Genomic DNA, 25,951 nt, shown 5'->3' with positions numbered 1-25,951 from the left:
TAGGCTGAGCAGTGCCGGGTATCCGCAGCACCTTCTCATTTCGGTTGCTGAAGGCCTACTCAACAAGTTACGCACTGACGTGAGTAAGTGTGACGCCCACGCGCAGCGTAGGCATAAGGTAGCTGTGATACCTTACATTCACAAGCTGTCACACAATCTGAAAAAGGTAGCGCAGCGGTACGACGTGCAAGTCGTCTTCTCTGCTCCTCACAAGCTGTCAAAGCTGTGCAAGATGACAGATCCCGAGACAGCGAAGCAAAAGAACTGTGGGAAGAAGCATCGGCGGCCCTTTGTTGAATGCGCAGAAGGTGTGGTATACGAAATTCCTTTAATCTGTGGCAAAACTTATGTCGGCCAAACTGGGAGATGCGTGAATGACAGGTTGAGGGAACATGCCAAAAATGTAGATAATGCCCTGAAAGGAAAAGATTTTGAAGGACTTCTGGCCGCCCACTGTCTTACGTGTGAAGAATGTTCCCCAGACCTTGCTAGCACCATCATTAGAAAAAAGAATAATCAACGTATAACGCGGGAAATCATTGAATCAGAGTTGATTTATAAGCGGGGAGAAGCATGTGTTAGCTCCGCTTCTATCACTCTTTCTGATAAAGAGCTGGCATATCTGCGCATGCACTGACGATGACGCCGGATTGTTCAGAGTGCATATATGCTCGCACGATTCGTTAGAAATAAAAGTTGGAAGTTCAGCGCCGTCCCTGTTGTCTCTTGTTGTCCTTGTCTCCTTGCGCTGCTATTTATTTATTCAAGTCATGTACCAACACGCCCAATTTTCCGCGTTAAACACTTCAAGGGTCGGTCATTTCACCCACGCTATTCAACGTGGCCATGATCGGACTGGCGAAGCAACTAAAACAAATAGACGACATCTACCATGCCATTTATGCCGACGACATCACAATATTGCCACGTATCATTGCAGTGTTTGTTCGTTCACGCTCAAGGCAGCAGGAAAGGGTCGTTATCACTTTTGTTCGTGGCGCGAGGAGGGACCAGACTAATCTCGATTGTTCGCAGCCATGAAAGGCTGCATCTAGGTTTTTCCAGATTACCATAGATGATCTTGACCTGTTATCTGGAAGTTTCCTTGCCGGCTTTAAATTGAGCGATGCCGCGAGCGGCGGACATTCGTAGTTCGACGACCGACGAGCACGTTTGTTGCTTACGCCGCCGCCGAGTGATTCAGTGCTTTTGCGGGCGCAAGTCAGCCCAAATAAAGAGCTTTGTTTGCAAGCCTTGTTGCTGTATTCCTGACCGCTGGACTGCCGTCACTACAACGTGACATCTGGTGGAGGTGCTGGGTAGCCTTCCAGGTACCGGACAACCCCTGCAAGTCGTGACGCCAGCCCTTTGAGTTATTCGCCGGAAGACCTGACTCCAGTCTACCACGCAGCCTCTGGAGCCTCCAGCCATAGCTTACGCTGCAGCAGTGTGCCGTCCTGTACCTCGACGACGGGACCCAAGCGCCTATCGCCCTTAGCCAGCTGCGCTGGAGCGCCGCCCTCTCGCCCCAACTCGCCCGTCCTACGAGCGTCGTACACGGCCGAGGAAATGCGTCGAGTGGAGAACACCCGACCAGCGCCGCCCACAATGCTTCCACTGCGGAGAAGCCGGTCACATTCTCCGGTACTGCCCATACAGGAGAATGGGCATCCGAGGGTTCCCTTACGACGGCCCACGACCCCGACCCGGCCAGCGACCAGCCGAAATCGAGGATTCTTTGCGTCGGGAAGGATACTCATCGCCGAGCCGCCTATCGCGTTCTCCGTCGCCATCGTCACCGCGCTAAGTATCTCCTAGGCGAGGCTACGCAGTGCGTGGACGCTTCCCCAGCCCCCGAAGGTTAAACTGAATAAAGCAGCCTCTGGAGGTGAGGTTGCTTCTGAGCGCAAGAACTAAGATCCTCCATCGACGAAAACAGAAGACCATGCCCCCTACGACGACGACGAACCTTACGACAACGACGAACCTTACGACAACGACGACCCCTACGAAGTCGACGACCCCTACGAAGTCGACGACCCCTACGAAGTCGACGACCCCTACGAAGTCGACGACCCCTACGACGACGACGACCCCTACGACGACGACGACCCCTACGACGACGACGACCCCTACGACGACGACGATCCCTACGACGACGACGATCCCTACGACGACGACGATCCCTACGACGATGACGATCCCTACGACGATGACGATCCCTACGACGATGGCGATCCCTACGACGATGACGATCCCTACGACGACGACGACTACTACGAAGACAAATACGACGACAAAAACTACGACGACAACGACGACACGACCAGACTTGAAGCTTTTACCGCTGCCCTTACACCTTATTAGGAACGCTAAAGGACTGGAAGTTTTCGTTGTCCGTGTTTATTTTCATTTTAAAGCATCGAGACGATGCTTCTTTGGAAGGGGGGTAATGCCACGTATCATTGCAGTGTTTGTTCGTTCACGCTCAAGGCAGCAGGAAAGGGTCGTTATCACTTTTGTTCGTGGCGCGAGAAGCGACCAGACTAATCTCGATTGTTCGCAGCCATGAAAGGCTGCATCTAGGTTTTTCCAGATTACCATAGATGATCTTGACCTGTTATCTGGAAGTTTCCTTGCCGGCTTTAAATTGAGCGATGCCGCGAGCGGCGGACATTCGTAGTTCGACGACCGACGAGCACGTTTGTTGCTTACGCCGCCGCCGAGTGATTCAGTGCTTTTGCGGGCGCAAGTCAGCCCAAATAAAGAGCTTTGTTTGCAAGCCTTGTTGCTGTATTCCTGACCGCTGGACTGCCGTCACTACAACGTGACAATATGGACATCACTGGCTCACTCGGGGAGAAAGAGGATAGGCTACAAGAAGCGGCCACCTGCGTGGAAAACTACATCCAAGGAAGAGGGTTAGCATGCTCGACCGAAAAATCTGAACTCTTACAGGTGTGGAGAGGAAAACAGAGCTGAACAGTCCCTACCAGTAAAGATCTTCGACTACAAGTCTACCTCGAAGGAGAACCAATACCAGAGAAGACACTCATACGGGCACTAGGGATGTGGATACAGTCAAATCAAACGCTCTACTCACATCCTTGCGCTATTAAAGGCATCTACACTCCAAGTGGCCCGCATGATTACGCGCATCTCACATAGACGTCATGGCATGCGAGAAGAGGATACACTCAAGCTGGTCAGGAGCCTAGTGGTCAGCAGGGCGACGTACAGTCTCCCATGCTACAATTATATCAAGAGTGAAATACAACAGGCGGACGCGATTTTACGCAAATCGTAAAAAAGCGCGCTTCGACTACCCCATAACACCTCAACTGAAAAGCTCTTAGCCTTGGGACTGCACAACACGTTCGAGGAACTACGGGAAGCGCAGCATGTTGCCCAAATGCGCAGGCTACAGCAGACCCCCATAGGCAGAGCTCTCTTAAAGAAACTGGGCTACACCGAGCAAATTCGATAAATATTGAGAACTGAAACGATTCCCGATGAGTACCGCAGCACGCTCAGGGTGGCAGCAATACCAAGAAACATGGACCCTAACCTCCAGAAAGACCGCAGAGAGGAGAGGGCCGTACGCTTACAGAAAACACACGCATCCCAGTTTACAACAGTATGTGGACGCGGCCACATACGCAATGACAAGGGGACAAGGCACCAACAACGCAGTGGTAGTTGCAGTCAACTCGGAATTACACGAGATTACCAGCGCCTCACTGCAAGACTGCACGATAGCCGAGGCTGAAGAAGCGGCCGTCGTTCTAGCGGCAGCGGAAGGCTATCAGACCGGGCGGTCACCGACAATTCTTACTGACTCACAAGCAGCCTGCCCCAACTATCTTTGCAGCAGAGTCGGTCACAGAGCGTTCTGCATACTCCGCTCTGTAGACTGCAAAACGCAACAAACACATGCAGAGCCATACAAGCTGATCAAACATGAGAATATCTTGGTTCCAGGGCACACGGGGGTGGCAGGAAACCTAGAGGCGGACGAGATAGCTCGAGGATATACTAACTACCGACCATCCAACGTCAACGACCTTGAGGAATCCCTGCCAGTACCTCAGGAATACTCGGCCATACTCAACAACTACAAAGGCAGCAGGATGCGGTACCCACCGCCGCACAAATCTTTAAACAAAGAAGAGGCTGTCACATGGAGACAACTTCAAACGGGGTCATATCCAAATCTAAACACACTAAGTAAAATTCCCCCCACACTTTACCCACACAGTTGTCCGTGGTGCCATGGAAAGCCTGCACTGTATCACATAAAATGGGCATGTGCGGAGTGCGGAGCAATGGGAGGGTCTGCTCTCCAGCGACTGCTGCGATGACCAGATCGGTTTGATACGGCGAGCTCAGCTGACGGCAGCATCCAGCGGAGCCCTGGAATAGGGTCAACCGACCGTTGCGGATAGACTTATCTGACCGCATAAAAGCACTTGTGCTAGAGCTAAATAAAGTTATCCTATCACCTATCTACTGTGTCCCCCCCGCTGTGCTGAATTTGTTGCACTGCAAAAGCAATGTTTCTCACCAATCTACACGTTTACCCCTTGCGATTCTCTGCCATTGCAGTTATACTTCATTTCCTTCAGGTAGCAACGTTTAAAACCAAAACAAAAAAGTTACCGTGCTCTAACACTTTTTTTTTTACAGTCGTGAAATGCAGCGTGTAGTAACGCAGGATCATTGCATTATGTAGCAATTTTCCATCACAATCGTATCATCGCCCAGCCTCGACCGGACGCGCCTACACGGTGTGCACAATCGGCCACAGCGGATACAGCATGGCCATGTATCCCATAGAGGATGAACTGTGCAACTTCATCATCTTCACGCACGTTTACCCCAGCAACGGTACCCTGCTGTCGGCCAGCGGAAACGTGTCCTACGAGACGTTCCTTAAGGTGGGTCACTAGAAAAGTTGGATTCAACCATCGTAACGCAAAGTTTTAGTTTAACGCTGACGTACAGGTTGGGGTAAAAGAAATTCCAACAGAGGGGCGCCTGCATTCTCGTGTATTCGAATTCCTCTTTATCGCGCTTGCACCTGAATGTTAAGAAAAAGAGGATATGGGGGTTCAGCATACAATCATGGACTACTTTCGCGGAACTTTTTTACCATTCAGGTGTAAGTGCAATGAATAGAAATTCGAAAAGCAGGGCATGTAGGCGCCGCACTGTTCGCATTTCTTTTTCTCGCGAGTCTGCAATCGTTGAATACCCTGCACTTGCGGAGTATCTATTCCGCACGCACTGTGGAAGCTGCGGGATCTATGTCAACGAAGCTTAACTGGAAGGGCCGTATAGATTTGTATTATATCTATGGCGACTTAGTTCTGGCAGAGTTGCCTATATCTTCAAGAATTAGTTTGCACGAAACCCTTGCCGCCCACATGAATCTTGCAAATACGTTTGCTGCATATAAGTCTTCTGAGTGTCGTAACTAGTAGCCTCAGCACAAACAGAGTGCTGAGTGACAGAATCGTCGGAAGGAGATAATTGGCCCTGCATCGGCCTTGTACTTTGCATCCAAACGGCACTGCGAGCCTAGAGCGTCACTTAAATTGCCTATTCATACGACCTAGCGAAGAAAATCACGCGATCAAGCATACCTGTATCCACATGGTCAGTGTTGCTGCTAACTGGCTACAAGGTTCAAAATATATCCACCCTCTCGATGAAAGTAGACACTACAGTAAGCCCGAAATATGCGTCATCTGATGATCGAACTAATAAAGGAAAAGGGACAAACTTTCAAACAACTTGTGGAATAATGAAGTGAAAGCGAAAGTTGTAAGGCGCGCACCGCCACGCTCCATTTCAGGTTCCGCAGTCCCAGGACCGTTTGTATCATGTATGCCATGGAGGTTTGTAAATTATTTTGAGAAGAATTGGGAAGCTATATTTCCAACATGTAGTTTGGCTGTGCTTATAGCACTGCTCTCTCAGCTCGCCGTGGACGAGCTGGAGCAGTATAGTTAGTTGTGTTAGCTTCCTCATGAGGTATGACGCAATTGTTTTGGAACCAGTGTGAGTGAAGCGTTGGATGCAACTGGCCTTTTGTGTGGGAACTCCCACATCAGGTCTGTATGTAATCGATGACCTCCGCAATAAAGACAGGGAGCGCGTACTTTGAGAAACGCGGGTGAGAATCGGTATTAACGCTAATGATTTTAATGTTTGTTTCTTCATGAGGAAAGCCGGCGCACGCATCTATATCTGTATGTGAATGATATTTTATCCATTTTTGTTATTACCTTCAAAACTCGGCGACAAGGTATTCAAGGAACAAAATATATATGGTCAGCAAGAGTTAACACAACGAAAGATGGCTCGTAAGATTTTCAGCGAAGTTGGATAAGCACGTGATGGCTGCTGTGTCGTTGCGTAAGTCGTTCCAGTCTGCAGCTGCAAGGGAAAAAAACGAGGTAACAGTACGGCTGCGTGGTCGGGAAATTTGAAAAGGATGACGACTGCGGTGAGATATGCGGGCTGGAGATATTGTAGGATGCACAAAGAAGTGAACCATGGAAAAATTTATGAAAGAAACAAAGGTTGACAATATGGCGACGAACTCAGCGGTGTAACAGCATTCATTCAACGCTGACACACTCATGTACGGTCATGAAAAACATATTCTTAGCACAATGTTATGAACTGAATAAGCAGCAATGGTTAGGTAAGCCTGATGCGGGTTTGCAAATGGGTGATGAATTTTCTAATTTTGATCTCACAAGGGAGCTCAAAAACGCGCAAGCGAACTAAGGATAGAGAACAAATACCAGAGGCGAGCGCTAACTTCTACTTGAGAGTTTATTTGGTGCGCACCGGACTTCTATAAGAAGTTGAAAAAAATGTCATAAGTTTTATTGCTGCGGTCGAAAATGCTTTGAATCCGGAAAGTTAATCAAAATAGCCAAAAGTACCTGTATGTCTCGAAAACCAAAGATAAAGTTTCATATGCGAATGCGCTTCGCTGCACCCAATTAGCCCATTTTTCTGGCAGTGATTAGAATGGAAAGCTGGAATACTTTTCAGTGCCAACCATCGTCGTTTCAGCACTCATTTACCCTCCCTGGTCCCTTGGTCGCAGTTTCTGGCGATCCCAATACAGCCTTGGAAATTTGCAGTTATAGGAAAGAGAATAACGCGCTAAACGCTGAACTTGCAGTGCTCGCTTAGGCACTCGTTGAAGCAACATCCAGTTTGCCCTTTCTACACAGGGTAGCGTAATCTGATAGATAATCTTGCGTTTCTTTTTTGCGCTAAGAAGGTTCATCACCCACTAGCCGCAACCCTCAAATATCCAGACGTGACAATGCGCCCTAAGGCAGGAGAGTTGCTGTTTCGAGGGCAGCTACGATGGGGTTGTGTTTTTTATGCATATGCGCAGCTGAGAGGGCGCTCTTTCTTCGAGGACGGAGAAAGAAAGAGAATTAAACGACAGGTTAAAAACGCGGAAGTTAAAAATTGGATGAATTCAATGGAAAAGAAACATAGTGTATAACTATATCGATACTGGAAAATTCAGATCAGGAAAGAATTTTTCTATGGTAACTCAAGAGGCAGTGCCCTACTTTTTGAAGCTAGGTCAGGGTGTCTTAGAACGCGCAGCTACAAAAAGAAATTTAACGAAGAAGGTGACACATGTGCAGTGTGTGGTAGATCTGCGGAAACAATTGAACACCTCATAATCAAATGTTATGGTATCCATCCGGATGTAGATGCAGGTGCAGTCACTCTTCCTGAGGCCCTAGGGTTTAAAGATAACAATGGTCATGTAAATAAATCTGCAGTGGAAGTTAGCAAAAAGCGATTGGAGGATTGGTGGCTGAAAAGCAGAGATGTGGCATAAGGCTAGAATTGTAGTAAACCGTAGGTAAAGATGATGGCGAATCTTAATGAGAATTGCGAACACAGTAAACAAAAAAAATAATAAAGAAAGAAAAGCTGAGCATGGTGGCAATTGCCACCACCCCGTTTCAAAGGGGGCGCTCCTATCCATCCATCTATCCATCCATACAAAACCGACGCCATGCGGCAGCAGCGCCTCGCATTAGTTCAAGAATAACTGGTGTGTAGGGACTGCGTACTTTTCCCCATTGCCTTAATGGATCACCGGCATCTTCAGATATTGTCGGCAGTAGTTTGTTGCTGAAATATATCTTTAAAAAGCTGATACATGGATGTCTGCCCGCTAACGAGATAGAAGTGCCACTAAGCGCCTTTACGTGTCTCTTATGCTGCCAGCAACACAGAGAAAGCATGGGAACAGTATGTTGACACGCTGTAGTGGAATTTTTCCAGGACCATGACGGCTTAGTTTTCATCAATCACTCAGTCTGTATGTCTAAACGGAGTATATAAATTGGCACGGCCATTTTTTTTTCGTAAAACGTCGCTGGACGCACATAACTCTAAAGACCATATTCCAAGCGCGGACAGTTTTGTGTATGGTTTTCTCTGTAATTGCATGCCTTATTACAGCATGTTCGTATGATGATATAAATCGGTTTGTTATCCGTGAAGAGCAAGCTGATATAATGATGTCATTCGAAATTCATTTCACTCTGGCACGGTTTTATTGCCCCGTTCTCTCGCACTCGTTGGAACCAATGATACAGACGGACGGATGGTAGGAGTAGAGCCCCAGGTGGTCGAAATTTCCGGAGGCCTTCACTACGGCGTCCCTCATGGCCTGAGTCGCTTTGGGACGTTAAACCCCACTAAGCCATAAAATAGATCCCGACGAAAAGGTTTGTATCATTGTGGCCTTGCATAAGTTGCATTGATGATTTGGTTGATAGAATTTCCTTTATTTTGAGAGAAAAGCACAAGGACCATATCTCAGGGAAGTTTCATTCATTGCAAGCCTAATTCACTGCTTACAAACAAAGTTGATGCCCAATTAAGGTGCGTGAATGTATCCCGAGAAGACCGAGTTAAGACCTCATTGTTGTCGCTTTCTGCTTGTAAAGAAGATTATAAGCCTACGTTCGCATTCAAAGTAGCAGATGGTTAATAAAATTTATGGGCACGGAACAGCGCAATTTGCCGCGGCTGTTTGTGCTAAAGCTCAAGTGAGAGTGACTGGCAACTTTTCTAGGTTGTTCTCAGCAAAGCTGCATTACAAACTGACAACCACTTGGCCTTGCTCGCCTGACTGCCTGCTTTTACAACAGCCGATGTCGAGCACAACAGCCGATGCCATGGATTTCGAATTTTATGCTGAGCCCCCGTCGGCTGCCTCCTGCTCAGTGCTCGCGCCTGCCGTATTCCAAAACTAGAGAGCGCTTTTTTTCTTCCTGTCGCGTTTGCTTTTTTTTTACACACCTTTGTTCCACTTCGTTACCCTTAAGGACCAGCGGTTATCTTGCCTTCGCATTGCATGCCCTGCCCAAGCCCACTTCTTCCTCTTGATTTCGATTAGGATATCGTTAACCCGCGTTTGTTCCCTCATCACTCCGCCGTCTTCCGATCTCTTAGCGTTACACCTATCATTTTTTTCCATAGCTCGCTGCATTGTCCTTAACTTAAGCTAAACCCTCTTTGTTAGCCTCCACATTTCTGCCCCATACAGTGAGTACCGGTAAGATACAGCTATTGTACACTTTTCTCTTGAGGGACATTGGCAAACTGCCATTAATGATCTGATAGAACCTGCCATATGCGCTCCACCCATTCTTATTCTTCTAGTTATTTTCCTCTCATGATCCGGATCTGCGGTCACCACCTGCCCTAAGTAGACATATTCTCTAAATACTTCCAGCACGTCACTACCAACTGCCAACTGCTATTTCCTTGCCAGGTTGTTGAACATTACTTAGGTTTTCTGCATGTTAATTTTAGCCCCACCGTTCTGCTCTGCCGGTCTAACTCATTGAGCGTGCTTTGTAGTTTTTGCCCTAAGTGGCTTAGCAAGGCAATGTCATCAGCGAATCACAAATTACTCAGGTATTCTCCATTAACTATCTCCAGCTCTTCCCATTTCAGGCCCCTGAATACCTCCTGTAAGCAGGCGGTGAATAGCATTGGCGAGACCGTGTCTCCCTTCCTGACACCTTTTCCGTATTGGAATTTTATTGCTGACTTTATGAAGAACTATAGTAGCTGTGCAATCGTTACAAATATCTTCCAATATTTATTTTCTTCCAATATTACATGTGTGGATTCCAAACGTAGCAGGGGACGGCAGAAAGTAAGGTGGGCGGATGAGATTAAGAAGTTTACGGGGATAGAGTGCCGCAACTGGCAAAGGACAGGGTTAATTGGAGACGCATGGGAGATGCATTTGCCCTGAAATGGGTATAGTCAGGGTGATGATGATGATGGCACCTTCATTAAAGAAGACTGTTCGGGCTGCACATAGTTTTGATCATAGATAAATAAGAGCGAGTTATTGGTGGCATTTTAAGGCCAGCGATATTTACTTTCGAAGACCACAGGAGGATTCCTCCGTAACCCCGACATACTGTTTCAATCCAGGCGTCCTCTGTAGATCAGGAAAAATAATAACCGGCCGCCACGCTCCCTTCCAAGAGTTTGATAAGAGTCATCTGAGGTCACTGGCACTGGTCCTTCATATGGCGCAAAATTCTGCAGATGTATCATGTTTTACGCAGTTTCCTGATAGAGTTGGAAAAGTGCTGTCAGTGGGAGGGCGTATCGGTGCAAATTATCAACTTTTCAAAGCCCTCACTCGTCTGGGGTAGTTTGTCTCCAGGTTCGAACCAGGCCTCGGGGGCCGCGTTTCGCTGGAGGCGAAAGTCAAAAAGCGCTCGTGTGCCTGTGCGACGCCAGTGCATGTTAAAGATTCCCAGGAGGTCGAAATTACTCCGAAGCCCTCCATTACGGCACCGTTTTCTCTATTCCTTCTTTCACTCCACCATGCTCCCTTTCCTCACGGCGCGGTTTAGCTGTCCACCAATAAGTGAGACAGTTACTGCGTCACTTGCTTTCCTGATAAACAAATAATTTTTCTTGAGGAAGTGTCGTCAAAACCTTCCAGTGTGAGTATAAGCAGGCCTTTTGCATTGTCTAAGTGTTTACGTTTTTGTAACTATGGAGAGACGTATGGAGAGACGTGCCTTTGCCCTGAAGTGGGCGTAGTTACGCTGATGATAATGAACTGGGTACAGTTAAAAAAGAGGTAATATTAGGAGACAGAAGTTCGCTCAAGTGCTTATTCTTCAATGCGCAGGTTGCGGCCAAGCACAAGGGTGCCACGCGAACCTTGTTCGGGCTGAGCCACTCTCCGCACATGCTCAGCTCGCAGCTGGCACAAGATGGCGATGGTGGCATGACGGCTAGGCGATTTCTGCAGATCGCCGACAAGGTTTTCAACAAATATGGCATCTCCGCCGTGGGTGTCATGGGCATCGTGCGGAAGGCTGCGGAGTTCAACAACGAGATGAGGCTCATCAGCTGGTTTCAGGTGAGTGCGACTGAACTCTGTGCACTTAAGTCCGGCATGTTCGTACTGCCGCTTTAGTTTGTTCCTTTGACAAATTGCACCGGATCTCATGAGCTTGCCAGGAATCTTGGCTTCGTGCTCACCTTTACAACGCAAAGCATATAAACCACTTAGGTTCCAAGAAGACGCCAGTGCGCAAGCCTTTAGCACGGGCCCGTTTCATCCAAAACAAGAGTAAGACAAACAAATGCTCCCAGAAAGCGCATTTAATCGAAAGTGACATATGTCACACAAGGACGAAATGAATTAATAGAATTTAAACTGCGAAATACGGCTGGACCCCTATTCCTTCCCCTAACCAGGAAACAAGCGTGCGCCAGAATAGAAGACGGCATGAAATTCGCTTGATCTGATGTTCAATTGACAGTATCTTAGTTACTGGCTCGTTTCTGGAGCGAACTTCAGTGTAGTCGTAGCCACTTGACCACGCCTTCGCGTGTTTCGCTGTGTCTTTGTTGTCTGTGAGTAGAGCGCAGGCTCAGGTTTTACAACGCAACTAGGTGTATGTCGTCCCTTCATTGCGGTGGCGCCACCCCCGCGCACTGACGCTCTGCCGCACACACCGTGCAAACTGGGGCAGATATTTCTAAGCCGCAACCCAACCTTTCGAAAGCCCTTGGGACACACCCAGTGCGTCTGTACAAGACGGATAAGGAGTTAGGGAGAGGAGGCCAAAACTGTATAGAGGGTGAACACCTTGACGGTGAAAGGTCATATTCGTGATTGCTTCAACCGCTAAACCCTGGCCTCCTCAGAAGAACACGTCGTACAGTTTTCCTCGATGTAATCAATATTTTCGGTTCCCTGGAAGTTGATAGATCTTCGTATGTCAAATAATAAATCACCTTCCACAGCTTTTACATCCCAGGCTATATTCTATTCTACATCCGAGTTGAAATCCTAGTCGAAATTAGGATGAAGAACTGTGCATGGGCAGGGCACGAAAGGCGGAAGAAGGATAGCCACTGGTCTTTAAGGGTAACACACTGGATTCCAAGAGAGCGCAAGCGTAGCATAGGCGTCAGAAAGTTGGGTGAGGAATGAGATAAATAAGCTTGACGGGATAAAGTGGCTGCAGCTGGAAAAGGAAAAGGTTGTCCTGTGTTGTTCTTCTCCTTGAGTCTCGTGCTTTCGCTGGTGAAGTTATGTCTGATATACACTAACTAGCCCACGTGGTTAACTTGTTACAGGGAAAAGTTAATTTTGAATTAGGGAAGAAGCCTTTCTGCTGCAGTGGGCGATGTCAGACTCATAAAGATGATTATTGTTATACATGATCCCGCGAAATAATCAGTCGATGTTACCACCTTTCCAAGCCCGCCCCATGGGCTCCTCTCAAACCTCACATCGTTGCTCCGCTTTGTGGGCACAGTCGATAAGGTCTCGCGGTTATTCTGCTGTTCTCTGGTTTGGAGCATGGTCAAAAAAAAAACGCCGCCAAATGCCTTCAAACACCTCTCATGAAAATATGCCGAAATTACTCCATGCCACGTCATCCCGAGTGCTTACGCAGCAGCACATCTAATCAGGCCAGTATTGGAAATATATGGGCAGAGGTGGGTCCTACAGGGAACAAGAGTGAAACCATCTATTTCCAATATTCGGACAATTACCTGTACTCATCGTCATCATCATCAGCCTGACTACGCCTGCTGCGGGGCAAAGGCCTCTCCCATGTCTCTCCAATTAACCCTGTCCTTCGCCAGTAGCAGCTACCGTTTCCCCGCAAACTTGTTAATCTCATGCGCCCACCTAACTTTCTGCCGCTCCCTGCTACGCTTGCCTTCTCTTGGAGTCCACTTCGTTAGCCTTAAGGACCAGCGGTTGTCTTGCCTACGCATTAAATTCCCGGACCAAGCCCACTTCTTCCTCTTGATTTCGACTAGGATGTCATTAACCCGCGTTTGTTCTCACGCACTCCGCCCGCTTCCGATCTATTAACGTTACACCTATCACCTTTCTTTCCATAGCTCGCTGCATTGTCCTTAACTTAAGCTGAACCCGCCTTGTTGGTCTCCACGTTTCTGCCCCATGTGGACACGAAATATAGTCGCGTTGCACGAGTACCGTGCATGCAGACGAGGCGGCGCGTCGTACCCTCAACACTCCACATATGCGTGAGGAGCAAGCCGAGACTGGTCCGCTGGTCGAATTGAGGACCAGTACTGTCGAGATGCTACCCTAAAACGCGCTCCGGAACAAGGGGGTGATGTCCGTGCCAGCGCCCGCCTCACGCTATAAAACACTCGTTTAACCGTTGAAAAACACAGTCGCCACCCACTCTCACGTGACAGCAGCATACAAAGAAAATGCGCCAGTCTCAAGTAAAAGGGGATCGGTTAGCGCTGATAATCTCCACTACCCTGAATGTAATCTTCCATTAAATATTTTCACTCCGTTTACCCAGGTTATCCCTTCAAGGACTGAATAAAAGTTGGAGGTGGCGCTCCTTGGCTTATATTGTGCCCTGTTATTTTTCTTCTCGTACGCGTTCTCGTTCTCTCATCCAATCGCCCCCGGTGTCTTCTGAAAGAGATAATTGGTGCCGACCACGCGCAGGAGATTTCCTCGTTTTCCGAGAACCTTAACAACGGGACGCTTTTCCTGGGTCTCAAGCTCAAGGACAATTGGAAGGAGCTGTCTTCAAAAAGTCACACCGCCAAACACGTCTTCAACACGGTCAAGAAAATGAAGTGAGTTCCTTGATCTTCTTTATTTAACCTAAATGACATTTCAGACACTGTCAGCTAGAGCATTAGCATTGAACCTGAGTTCCAAGTTGTTATGTCACCATGCCTTGCAGAGGCAGAAAGGATCGTGTGCCCCTCATGTTACACAAAGCCTTGACTCGTTGCATTGCTGCTTATAATTGTACCCACTTTGTTAACCACTGACCATTTAATACGCTAGCAGACCGCATGCCAGCATTTTACGAGTAATAACTTCGATGCACGTACGTTATACGTGTGTTTAGTATGCGGTGTATATACGGATGCAAGATATAGGCGCCAAGTTAACGTGTCACGCAAGTTCTTTATTTTCAATCCATGAGTGATCACAGCCGCTATGACGGCATTGCAGATTTACTGAACACGTTTCACTGCACACATCGAAAGAAAAATATTGTAGACTTGCGGAAGGAATATTACTTACCCCAAGGTCTTCAGAAATCATGCATAGCACACCTGCATGCATAGCTGTTGCCACTAAGCAATTACGAGAAAAAACTGTGTATGACCGAAACTACACGAAGCTTCAAATCAGGAAGCGCGGTCTCGTTTTGCGGTTCGAAATTATTACGCGTTTTACATCTCAGACCCAAATATTTAAACCAATGCATGTTGCCATACGCAAGTAGCAATAACGAATAAGGTTTATTTCCTAAAGCATACTGAATTTTCGTTGAGAAGGGTGTGAAAAACCCGTTTACCCCCTTCGTTTCGACGCGGCCGACCATCATCACCACCGTGCGTCATGACAACACCAGCTGGGCGTATCGGGAAGTGTCCCCATGGGGGAAGCGGAAGCAGCAACGGCAGCGCCCCCTCGATGGCTACGCCGAGCTCGGCGGAGCCGGTGAGAGTCTCTTCGTGATCCGGCCAGCGTCGCCAGCAGTTTGCAGCCGCACGCACTCGTCACCTTCCACGGCAGGCGCACGGAGATCAGTCGCGCCTCGCCGGTGGTCTTATGGTTCCAGGCAACGAAGCGAGCGCAGCAAGCGAGCGCTTTCGTCACCTCCCCAAGCAATTGCTCGGACGTGGCTCGGCCCAAGAATGCGGTGGTGGTGGTGTAAAACATTTATTTATACTATGTACAAGAGAGGTATTGCTTGGACCGTGCCTGAAGGGCCCGGCCCTCACAATCACTAGGAGGGATCCCTAGTCCGGGACTCCTGTGGCCTCCGCGGCTGACCGGGCTCTTGTCACCAGGGCTCGTTGGTCCTGGAGAGTTGAGCAGCCGAGCAGGGCAGCCTACCAGTCCTCTCGGGTGGGGTGGGGGTGGGGTGGGAAAGCAGAATTGGCAGGGCATGCCCACACCATGTGATACGTGTCCGCAAACAATTCCCCACCGTGTGGACACTCGCCCGAAAAGGCCGAATTGAAATGTTTGAGCACTGCCGGGCACAGTACTGTGTTGGTGTAGAGGCGAAGAAGCCAACGCTCCTCTGCCTTCTTAAGGCTTTTACAGGGGGGTGGGTAACGGCCGTGAGCGTTTTGATACAGGAGAGAGATCTCCCGAAAAGTAACAGCCAAGAATGCGGCGCGCACGGGAAAACCCGGCCGCCATTGTCGGCGCTCACAAACGTTCGCCGCTGATACCCCCGATGTCGCGCCCTTGGCACAGCCGCTAAGTCGCAAGCCCTTCTTGCGTTAGCCTTCTAACTCCGAGGAATGTCTTGTTGATGTTTTGTAGCTAACTAGGCCGCTATATGTATTCATTGCAAGTGTAATAAATATAATATGAGGCTACACGCATTGTCGTCCCTCCCTTTGCTCCCTCGAGCCCGAAATCATCCGTGGTTAGCGAGCGGAGACGCTGCATCCGCGGAGAGGGAGTGCGGCCGGGGTGAAAGGCTGACCCCCCAATATTTCCGCAAGGGAGGCTTCTCGGCGTTCATATTTCTCTGGAGAACCCGTGATTTGACTTTTAGGTGTCATGTTATCAGTCAGCTTTCTTTTTGCGTTTTCTTAACCAACGACAATTTGTATGATGTCAAACGTCTGAACTTCCTCATAAAATGATACTGCTTTCCAAGTTGATCCAAGTATCCGCACTTCCTTAGAAAATGATCCACCTCCACAGTTCGACATCTATGTGATACAGTCTATGGCTTTTACATGAAAATTACAAAGAAAACACGAACATATTTGTCTTTCAGATATTATGGTATGTTGCAGCATTCTCCCAAAGAATCTCACAGAATATTGTAAAAATACTGAAGAGAAAATCTGTTACAAAATCTCTCTTTCATCACAATTGCTCGTCAGATTTATATAGCCCATTTTAAAAACCGGTAGTTGCTGCCCTTTCTGAGGAGCGGAATCAATCAGTGAGGAGGAGCTGGGGGCTATAGTATTGCTGTCGCAGTATTCCTGCTCGAATCTTATTCGCAATTACCCAAATTCGCAAGTATTTATATTGCCAAGTATCATTGAAATGTTTGTTCGTTCACGCTCAAGGCTGCAGGAAAGGGTTGTTATCACTTTTGTTCGTGACGCGAGAAGCGACCAGACTAATCTCGGTTGATCGCAGCCATGAAAGGCTGCATCTAGATTTTTCCAGATTACTGTAGATGATCTTGTCCTGTTATCTGGAAGTTTTCTTGCCGGCTTTAAATTGAGCGATGCCGCGAGCGGCGGGCATTCATAGTTCGACGATTGACGAGCACTTTTGTTGCTTACGCCGCCGCCGAGTGATTCAGTTTGTGTATTCCTGACCGCTGGACTGCCGTCACTACAACGTGACATCTGGTGGAGGTGCTGGGTGCCGTTTTATGTTCCGGACACCCCCTACAAGCCGTGACGCCAGCCCTCTGAGTCATTTACCGCAGGACCTGAATCCAGACCACCGCACAAGCCGACGTCTGCTAGGAGACGCACCTGAGTTCGGGATTCGGCCGGACCCTACCCGGAAGCGAAAGCCAGTAGCAACGTCCACCATGAGCTTGCCCCAGACGACGACTCCAATCATTCTTCACCAGCCCCGGGTGCCACCAACCTTCGACGCTTCGCCTGGCGCCGACCCCGAAGAATGGCTGGAGCAGTTCGACCGTGTGGCTATCTTCAACAACTGGGATGATGCTACGAAACTTAGGTATGTCTTCTTCGCCTTGAAGGGGCCAGCAAGAATCTGGTTTGAGAATGAGGAAGCTAACCTCACGAACTGGGAAACCTTCAAGGAGCAGCTTCTGAAGATCTTCAAGAACGTCGTGCGAAAAGAGAGAGCCCAGCAGCTGCTACAGTCTCGCATACAACATCTAAACGAGACCGTTGCAAAGTACACTGAGGAGATGAAGCGTCTCTTCCGGCGTGCCGACGTAGATATGAAAGAAGAAGAAAAAGTAAAGCTTCTTATGCGAGGAGTCAAAGAGCAACTCTTTGCGGGCCTCGTACGGAACCCACCCAAAACCGTCGCGGAATTCGTCGAAGAGGCATCCACAATGGAAAAAACTCTTGACGCCCGAGCCCGCCAATATGACCGCCAGCAGCGCGTCTTCTCAGCAAACTGCCTGGACACCGTTAACAACTATAGCCTGCGGGAGGTTATCCGTCAAGTTGTGCGAGAAGAGGTCCGACGATTGCTGCCAACGGGAACGCAGCCGCAGCTTTTATCGCTCGCTGACGTCGTCCGGGACGAGGTTCACCAGGCCTTGGGTGTGACGCCGACACCCACGCAGCCTCTGCAGCCCCGAGCCATGACTTACGCCGCAGCTGTGCACCGTCTTGGCCCTCGACGACGGGACTCAAGCCCCTATCGCCCTCAGCCAGCTGCGTTGGACCGCCGCCCTCTCGCCCCAACCCGCCCGTCCTACGAGCGACGTGCACAGCCGAGAAAATGCGACGAGTGGAGAACTCCCGAGCAGCGCCGCCCACTATTCTTCCACTGCGGCGAAGCCAGTCACATTCTCCGGTACTGCCCATACAGGAGAATGGGCATCCGAGGGTTTTCTTACGACGCTCCACAACCCCGACCCGGCCAGCGACCAGCCGAAATCAAGGAGTTTTTGCGTCGGGAAGAATGCTCACCGCCCAGCCGCCTATCACGTTCCCCGTCGCCATCGTCACCGCGCTTTGTATCTCCTAGCCGAGGCTACGCAGTGCGTGGACGCTCCCCCAGCCCCCGAAGGTTAAACTAAATAAAGCAGCCTCTGGAGGTGAGGTTGTTTCCGAGCGCAAGTACAAAGATCCTGCATCGACGAAAACCAAAGTCCATGCCTCAACTACGACTACGACTACGACAACACCGACGACAACACCGACGACAACACCGACGACAACACCGACGACGACAAGGACGACGACGACGACGCGGCCACACTTGAAACTTTTGCCGCTGCCCAGTGAAGTAACGTCGGAGTACACCCACCGCAGCCTCACTACTCGACGAAGCCGAGATCGGACACCGAAGACAACGTACAATACGAGAACGCGAAGAAGTGACCTTGAAGTTACGGTCGACGGTCACGCGGTTACTGCCTTGGTGGACACGGGAGCTGACTACTCTGTCATGAGTGGCCCACTCGCTGTCCGACTCAGGATGGTAACTACAACTTCGGATGGCCCGCTGATCCGCACCGCAGGTGGCAACCTGATTACGCCGTCAGGACGCTGCACCGCGAGAGTTACTGTAAATGGGAGAACCTATGCTACAACCTTCCTGGTCCTACAGCAATGCTCGCGAGACGTGATTTTGGGAATGGACTTCCTGAATGAACATCGGGCGATCATCGACCTTCCATCTAAGTCGATCAAGCTTTCCACGGAGAACGCCATACCTGCTGCGACGAGTGCAACTCATCACGTTGCAAACGTTTTCGACGAAGCATTGAGCGTGCCGCCCCGATCGAGTGTCCTCGCCTGCATAGGTACTGGAGACATCGAAACTGCCGAAGGCGTCATCGAGGGGAACACCCAGCTACTCCTGGATCGAGGACTGGCCGTCGCAAGGGGAGTCGCCCAAATCCGAAATGGCCAAGCCCAGGTGTTGCTAACCAGCTTCACCAAAGAATACCGCCATCTAAACAAAGGTACGACGATCGCTTTCCTCGAAGAGCTGGCAGACATCAGAGACATTTACCCTACCCGACCAACCCGTAGAACCGTCGGACCAACGCCATCAACCAACGTTTGATATCAACCCAGCATTACCATGGAGCAGACAAGATCAAATACGCAGTCTTCTTCAAAAGTACAGCGATTGCTTCTCATCAGCATCGAATATGCGACGAACCCGGCTTGCCAAGCATCGCATTGTTACAGACGAACACGCCCGACCACTGCGACAGAGCCCCTATCGCGTATCGCCGCTAGAACGCCAAGCTATCCGCAAGAAAGTTGAGGAAATGCTTCGTGACGACGTCATCCAGCCATCGAGGAGCCCCTGGGCAGCACCAGTCGTCCTAGTGAAAAAGAAAGTCGCTTGTGCGTCGATTACCGCCGCCTGAACAGCATCACGAAGAAGGATGTCTACCCCCTCCCCCGCATCGACGATACACTGGATCGGCTGTGCAACGCTAAGTACTTCTCATCGATGGACCTGAAGAGCGGCTACTGGCAAATTGAAGTCGACGAAAGAGATGGAGAAAAGACTGCGTTCATCACACCAGACGGACTCTTCGAGTTCAAGGTGGTGCCATTCGGCCTCTGCTCTGCCCCAGCGACGTTCCAGCGAGTAATGGATACCGTGTTCGCAGGCTTGAAGTGGCAAATTTGTCTAGTCTACTTAGATGACGTTGTTGTCTTCTCGACAAGCTTTGAAGACCACCTGAGAACACTTCGGATAGTGCTGGAGACAATCAAGTCTTCAGGACTAACACTGAAACCAGGGAAGTGCCACTTCGCCTACAAGGAGCTGCTGTTCCTTGGTCACGTCGTAAGCAAGGATGGAGTTTGCCCAGACCCCCAGAAGACGGTTGCGATCACAGAGTTTCCACAGCGTAATGACAAGAAAGCTATACGCAGATTCCTTGGATTGTGCGCTTATTACCGGCGATTCGTCAAGAACTTTTCGCGAATCGCTGAGCCTTTTACCCAACTTACCAAGGCGGACGTGCCTTTTAAATGGGAAATGCCGCAAGAGGAAGCTTTCAAAGAGCCAAAGCGCCACTTACAGTCCCCTCCTGTGCTCGGGCACTTTGATGAAAACGCCGAAACCGAAATCCATACCGATGCAAGCAGTGTGGGCTTAGGAGCGGTGCTCGTTCAGAAAAATGGTGGAGAGGAAAAAGTTATCTCGTACGCTAGCCGTTCACTGTCGAAAGCCGAAGCCAACTATTTGACGACCGAGAAAGAATGTCTCGTCATTATTTGGGCCACGTCGAAATTTCGGCCCTACCTGTACGAACGACCATTCAAGGTTGTGAGCGATCACCATGCTCTGTGCTGGCTAGCCAATTTAGAAGATCCCTCCGGCCGCCTTGCTCGTTGGAGCCTGCGTCTTCAAGAATTCGACATAACTGTAGTCTACAAATCTGGCTGCAAGCATTCCGACGCAGACTGCTGGTCGCGAGCCCCCGTCGACGCAGCAAGCGAAGAAGACGACGACGATGCTTTCTTAGGACCGGTAAGCGCCAGCAGTTTCGCGCAGCAGCAGCGCTCCGATCCTGAGTTGCAAAGCATAGTTGATTACCTGAAAGGCAAGACTGCATCGCCTCCTCGAGGATTCAAGCGCGAACTGTCGTCCGTCGTCGTTCACAGTAATGTCCTCCTGAAGAAGAACTTTGCGTCCAACACGACAGTACATCTTCTTGTAGTGCCCAAGAATCTTAGGCAAGAAATTATGCAGGCATGTCATGATGAGCCGACTGCGGGGCATATCAGGATTGCTCGCACGTTGCACCGCATCCAGGAGAAGTACTATTGGCCGCGGCTAGCTGCCGACGTTTCCCATTATGTGAAAACGTGCTGTGAGTGTCAGCGACGCAAAACGCCTCCGACTAGACCAGCCGGACTCCTGAACCCCATACCACCGCCAACTAAGCCCTTTCAGCAAATGGGGATGGATCTCCTCGGCCCCTTTCCGACTTCGTCATCAGGTAACAAGCGGATCATTGTGGCCACCGACTACATGACCCGCTACGCCGAAGCAAAAGCGTTGCCTAGTGGTACCGCAACAGAAGTCGCAAAATTTTTTGTCGAACAAATTCTCTTGCGACACGGCGCCCCCGAAGTGCTGATCACAGACAGAGGGACGGCATTTATAGCGGAGCTGACGCAAGCCATTCTAAAGTACAGCCAGACAAGCCATCGGAGGACAACTGCCTATCATCCGCAAACCAACGGACTCACAGAGCGTCTGAACAAGACCATCGCAGACATGCTCTCTATGTACATCGACGCCGAACACAAGACGTGGGACTCTATTTGCCTTTCGTGATCTTCGCCTATAATACTGCCGCCCAGAAGACAGCCAGGTTTACCCCATTCCAGCTGGTATACGGCAGGAAGCCCACGACAACACTCGACGCAATGCTCCCGCACGTTTCCGACGAAGACAACCTCGACGTCACCGCCTACCTTCATCGCGTCGAGGAAGCCCGAAGACTTGCGCGGCTTCGCATTCAAGACCAGCAGCACACCGACGCCCGACTCTACAATCTGCGCCGACGAGACACGCATTACAAGCCAGGTGATCCGGTTTGGATATGGACGCCAGTTCGCCGCCGTGGATTGAGCGAAAAGTTGCTGCGACGCTACTTTGGCTCGCACAGGGTTCTCCGTCGCATCGGTGACCTCGACTATGAAGTCATCCCCGACGGCACGACAGCATCTCACGCCCGGAAGTCGTACATGTCGTACGCCAGAAGCCGTATTATGAACGCTAAGGACTCGAGATTTTCATTCTCCGTGTTTATTTTCATTTTAAAGCATCGAGACGATGCTTCTTTGGAAGGGGGGTAATGCCACGTATCATTGTAATGTTTGTTCTTTCACGCACAAGGCTGCAGGAAAGGGTTGTTATCACTTTTGTTCCTGACGCGACAAGCGACCAGACTAATCTCGGTTGATCGCAGCCATGAAAGGCTGCATCTAGGTTTTTCCAGATTACTGTAGATGATCTTCTCCTGTTATCTGGAAGTTTCCTTGCCAGCTTTAAATCGAGCGATGCCGCGAGCGGCGGGCATTCATAGTTCGACGATTGACCATCACGTTTGTTGCTTACGCCGCCGCCGAGTGATTCAGTTCTTTTGCGGGCGCAAGTCAGCCCAAATAAAGAGCTTCATTTCCAAGTCTTGTTGGTGTATTCCTGACCGCTGGACTGCCGTCACTACAACGCGACAATATGCTCAGGCGTCCACGTGGGCAGCTGATGTGCGATACTTCAGTGCTCTTCACCAATAAACGCACGGTTATTTGCAATCGCTTGGACCTTTGCCGCCGGTGACATATCTGCTTGCGTTATAGTCCTGGCAGAACCCTTCTTTAATGACCAAGCTCGGAACTCTTCGTTACACTAAAACGGAGCTCCGTATTTCGCTGTTATCGCACAGTCGCTCGTCATAGCGATCTTCGAATCGCTGTCTTGTACGATCTGGGTGGCCACGACAATGATATTGCTACTGCGCTAAAGCCTTTAATTCTGTGGTTCAGGACTGAACACAAAATACAGGTTTATTTTCCATTCTTTCACTTTGTCTTCCAATACAGACCAGAGAAGAGTAGGGAAATGGCGGACTTATTATGAAATAGGTATGAAGGAAACCAATAGTATCCGAAACTGAAGTAAACATGAAAATATTTTCATATTTGTGGCTGTGTTGACCGGAGAGAAATAAAAGCGTTGGAATTTTAGGGTTGAAAGGTAATTCAGTACGAAGTATAGAACAAATATTTCATCATCACCATCATCAGCCTGACTGCACCCACTGCAGGGCAAAGGCCTCTCCCATGTCTCTCCAATTAACACCGTCCTTTGTCAGTTGCCGCCACTGTATCCCCGCAAACTTCTTAATCTCATCCGCCCACCTAACTCTCAGCCGTCCCCTGCTACGTTTGCTTTCTCTTGGAATCCACTCCGTTACCCTTAAGGACCAGCGGCTATCTTGCCTTCGCATTACATGCCCTGCCCAAGCCCACTTCTTCCTCTTGATTTAAACTAAGATGTCATTGACCCGCGTTTGTTCCCTCACCCACTCCGCCCTCTTCTGATCTCTTAACGTTACACCTATGAACAAATATTTATCCACGATTTATTCCGTCAAACTAAATGCTACGCAGGTCTCTAGCACAATATGTGTGCTACCATCTTACAGGCTACTTGTTACGTTTTTCTAGACAATATAGGTGGCAGCCGGATTTCCGCCTCCTGCTTCCGTTTCCCTCTTCTTTGAAAGCAGAGAGCGTGACTTTCGAAACTTTGTCAACTGCCGACCGTGGCAGTTGAAGGCTTCACCAGTAGAGAAAACGACTTATTGGCTAGTGACACACCTGGTGGTCACGCAACCCACCACCCAACCAAGAAAGGCAGCAGCGGACAGGTAATGTCTTCAACAGCAATCAGGACGCCTTTTGCACTAGCGGGGCATCTACAGCTAATGGCGAACATACAGCGCAAGGGAAATACAAGGGACAAGAGCTGTAAAAGACAACACACATGCGTTGAATATCATCTGAATTTCAATTAGGGGGAACAATCAATACGCCTTCAAACAACGGGCGGTACATGAAGATAAAAAATGCGTGGTCACTGGAATTCAGAGTAGTCATTGCAGTGACTGAAAAATAAAGGTGGCCGTTTACACCCCACAACTTTTATTGATTTTACTGCTTTTACCAATTTTATCGTGTTCGTCATCCGTAACTCATGTTTTCATTCATTAACACGACTGCTCAGAATTCAGGTGACCGCGCCGATTTTATCTTCATGTACCCACCCTTGGTTGACTACATATTGATTGTGCCTCCGAAATAAAATTAAGTCGATAGTCAGCGCCCATTTGCCGTTTACTTTTCCTGTCTCTTGTATTTGCCTTGCGCTGTATTTCCGCGAATCTCTGTAGTGTTTGTTCATCCAGGACACTCAGAACAACATGTTGCTCCATGGTTGTCGTCCGTCGAAACCGTGATAAACTTGGATTGCAGGTCGATGATCGTCTGGTGCTCGTCAATGAAATTCATGCCCAAGATCACTTCGTGCGAGCATTGCCGTAGCACAACGAAGGTCGCAGGATAGATATTTCCTTTCATGGTCACTCGCGTTGTACATCATCTCAATGGCGTAATGAGGTGGCCCCCTGCTGTGCGAATTTGTGGGCCGTCCAAAGAGGTCATGGCATTCCTCAGCTGCGCGGAGAATACGCCGTTCATCACCGAATAATCGGCTCCTGTGCGTGAAAAACCTGTTTCCTCTCCTTTGTGTTCGACGCGGCCGACCATCATCACCGTGCGTCAAGACAGCACCGGCTGAGCGAGGAAGGTAGTTTCTTATCATGGGGTAAGCGGAAGCAGCGACGGCAGCGCCACCGCGAAGGCTACCCGGAGCTCCGCTGAGCCGTTGAAAGTCTCTTCGGGATCTGGCCAGCGTCGCGAGTGGTTGCTGCCGCACACTCTCGTCACCTTCCGCAGCATGCGCTCGGCGACCCGTCCCGCCTTCCCGCTGCACTTCTGGTTCCAGGCAGCGAAGCGAGCGCAGCCAACGCGCGCTCTCCTCTCCTCCCCCAGCTAATGCTCGGGGATGGCTTTGCCCAAAATAATTGCTGTGTGCACGGGCAAAACCCGGCCGCCATTGTCGGCGCGTACAAACGTTCGCCGCCAGAGGGTATCGAGGCCCGTGTGGTTTTCTTAGGATTGTGGCGAGATTTCGCCAAAGTGTCTATTTCGCCAAAGTGTCTGGGAAAGCTATACATCTTTCCCAGAAACTTCGTAGTTAAAGAAAAATTCGTCCTGGTCCGGGGTTCGAACCCGGGACCACCGCTTCACGGGAGCAGTCGCTCTACCAATTGAGCTAACCGAGACGGCAAGCTTATGGTAGGGCGAGAGCGAACTGATCAATAACTCGAAGTGGGAAATGTGTCGGTGTAATGTTTAGGGGAATCCCCGAAGGTGGAGTAGATTTGTAATAAGGGAGTAATTACTCATTGACATCCACCCGCGCGCAGCCGTACGGCTACAAAGGAAAGCTACACAGCTTTCCCAGAAACTTCGTAGTTAAAGAACAATTCGTCCTGGTCCGGGGTTCGAACCCAGGACCACCGCTTCACGGGAGCAGTCGCTCTACCAGTTGAGCTAACCGGGACGGCAAGCTTATGGTAGGGCGAGAGCGAACTGACCAATAACTCGAAGTGGGAAATGTGTCGGTGTAATGTTTAGGGGAATACCCGAAGGTGGAGTAGATTTGTAATAAGGGAGTAATTACTCATTGACATCCACCCGCGCGCAGCCGTACGGCTACAAAGGAAAGCTACACAGCTTTCCCAGAAACTTCGTAGTTAAAGAACAATTCGTCCTGGTCCGGGGTTCGAACCCAGGACCACCGCTTCACGGGAGCAGTCGCTCTACCAGTTGAGCTAACCGGGACGGCAAGCTTATGGTAGGGCGAGAGCGAACTGACCAATAACTCGAAGTGGGAAATGTGTCGGTGTAATGTTTAGGGGAATACCCGAAGGTGGAGTAGATTTGTAATAAGGGAGTAATTACTCATTGACATCCACCCGCGCGCAGCCGCGTTCGAACCCCGGACCAGGACGAATTTTTCTTGAAGTTTCTGAAGTTTCTGAGAAAGCTGTAT

At 49.6% G+C, this 25,951-nt stretch overlaps 1 protein-coding gene across 1 annotated transcript in view; it reads left to right on the top strand.

Annotated features, from left to right (window-relative positions):
* Positions 1–4,817: 4,817 nt before the first annotated feature.
* LOC149337106 (uncharacterized) overlaps positions 4,818–25,951 on the top strand; it is a 34,745-nt gene continuing 13,611 nt past the window's right edge. The window contains exons 1-3 of the mRNA XM_089554327.1: positions 4,818–4,937; positions 11,234–11,467; positions 14,066–14,199. Coding sequence (XP_089410453.1) covers positions 4,818–4,937; positions 11,234–11,467; positions 14,066–14,199 — 488 coding nt within the window. The remainder of the gene's footprint in view (positions 4,938–11,233; positions 11,468–14,065; positions 14,200–25,951) is intronic.

Source organism: Amblyomma mixtum, chromosome 7, assembly GCF_055824585.1.
Source record: "Amblyomma mixtum isolate Tamu chromosome 7, ASM5582458v1, whole genome shotgun sequence".
NCBI lineage: Eukaryota > Metazoa > Arthropoda > Arachnida > Ixodida > Ixodidae > Amblyomma > Amblyomma mixtum.
The sequence above is the reverse complement of the archived record's forward strand: the minus strand, read 5'-3'. Positions and strand labels throughout refer to the sequence as shown.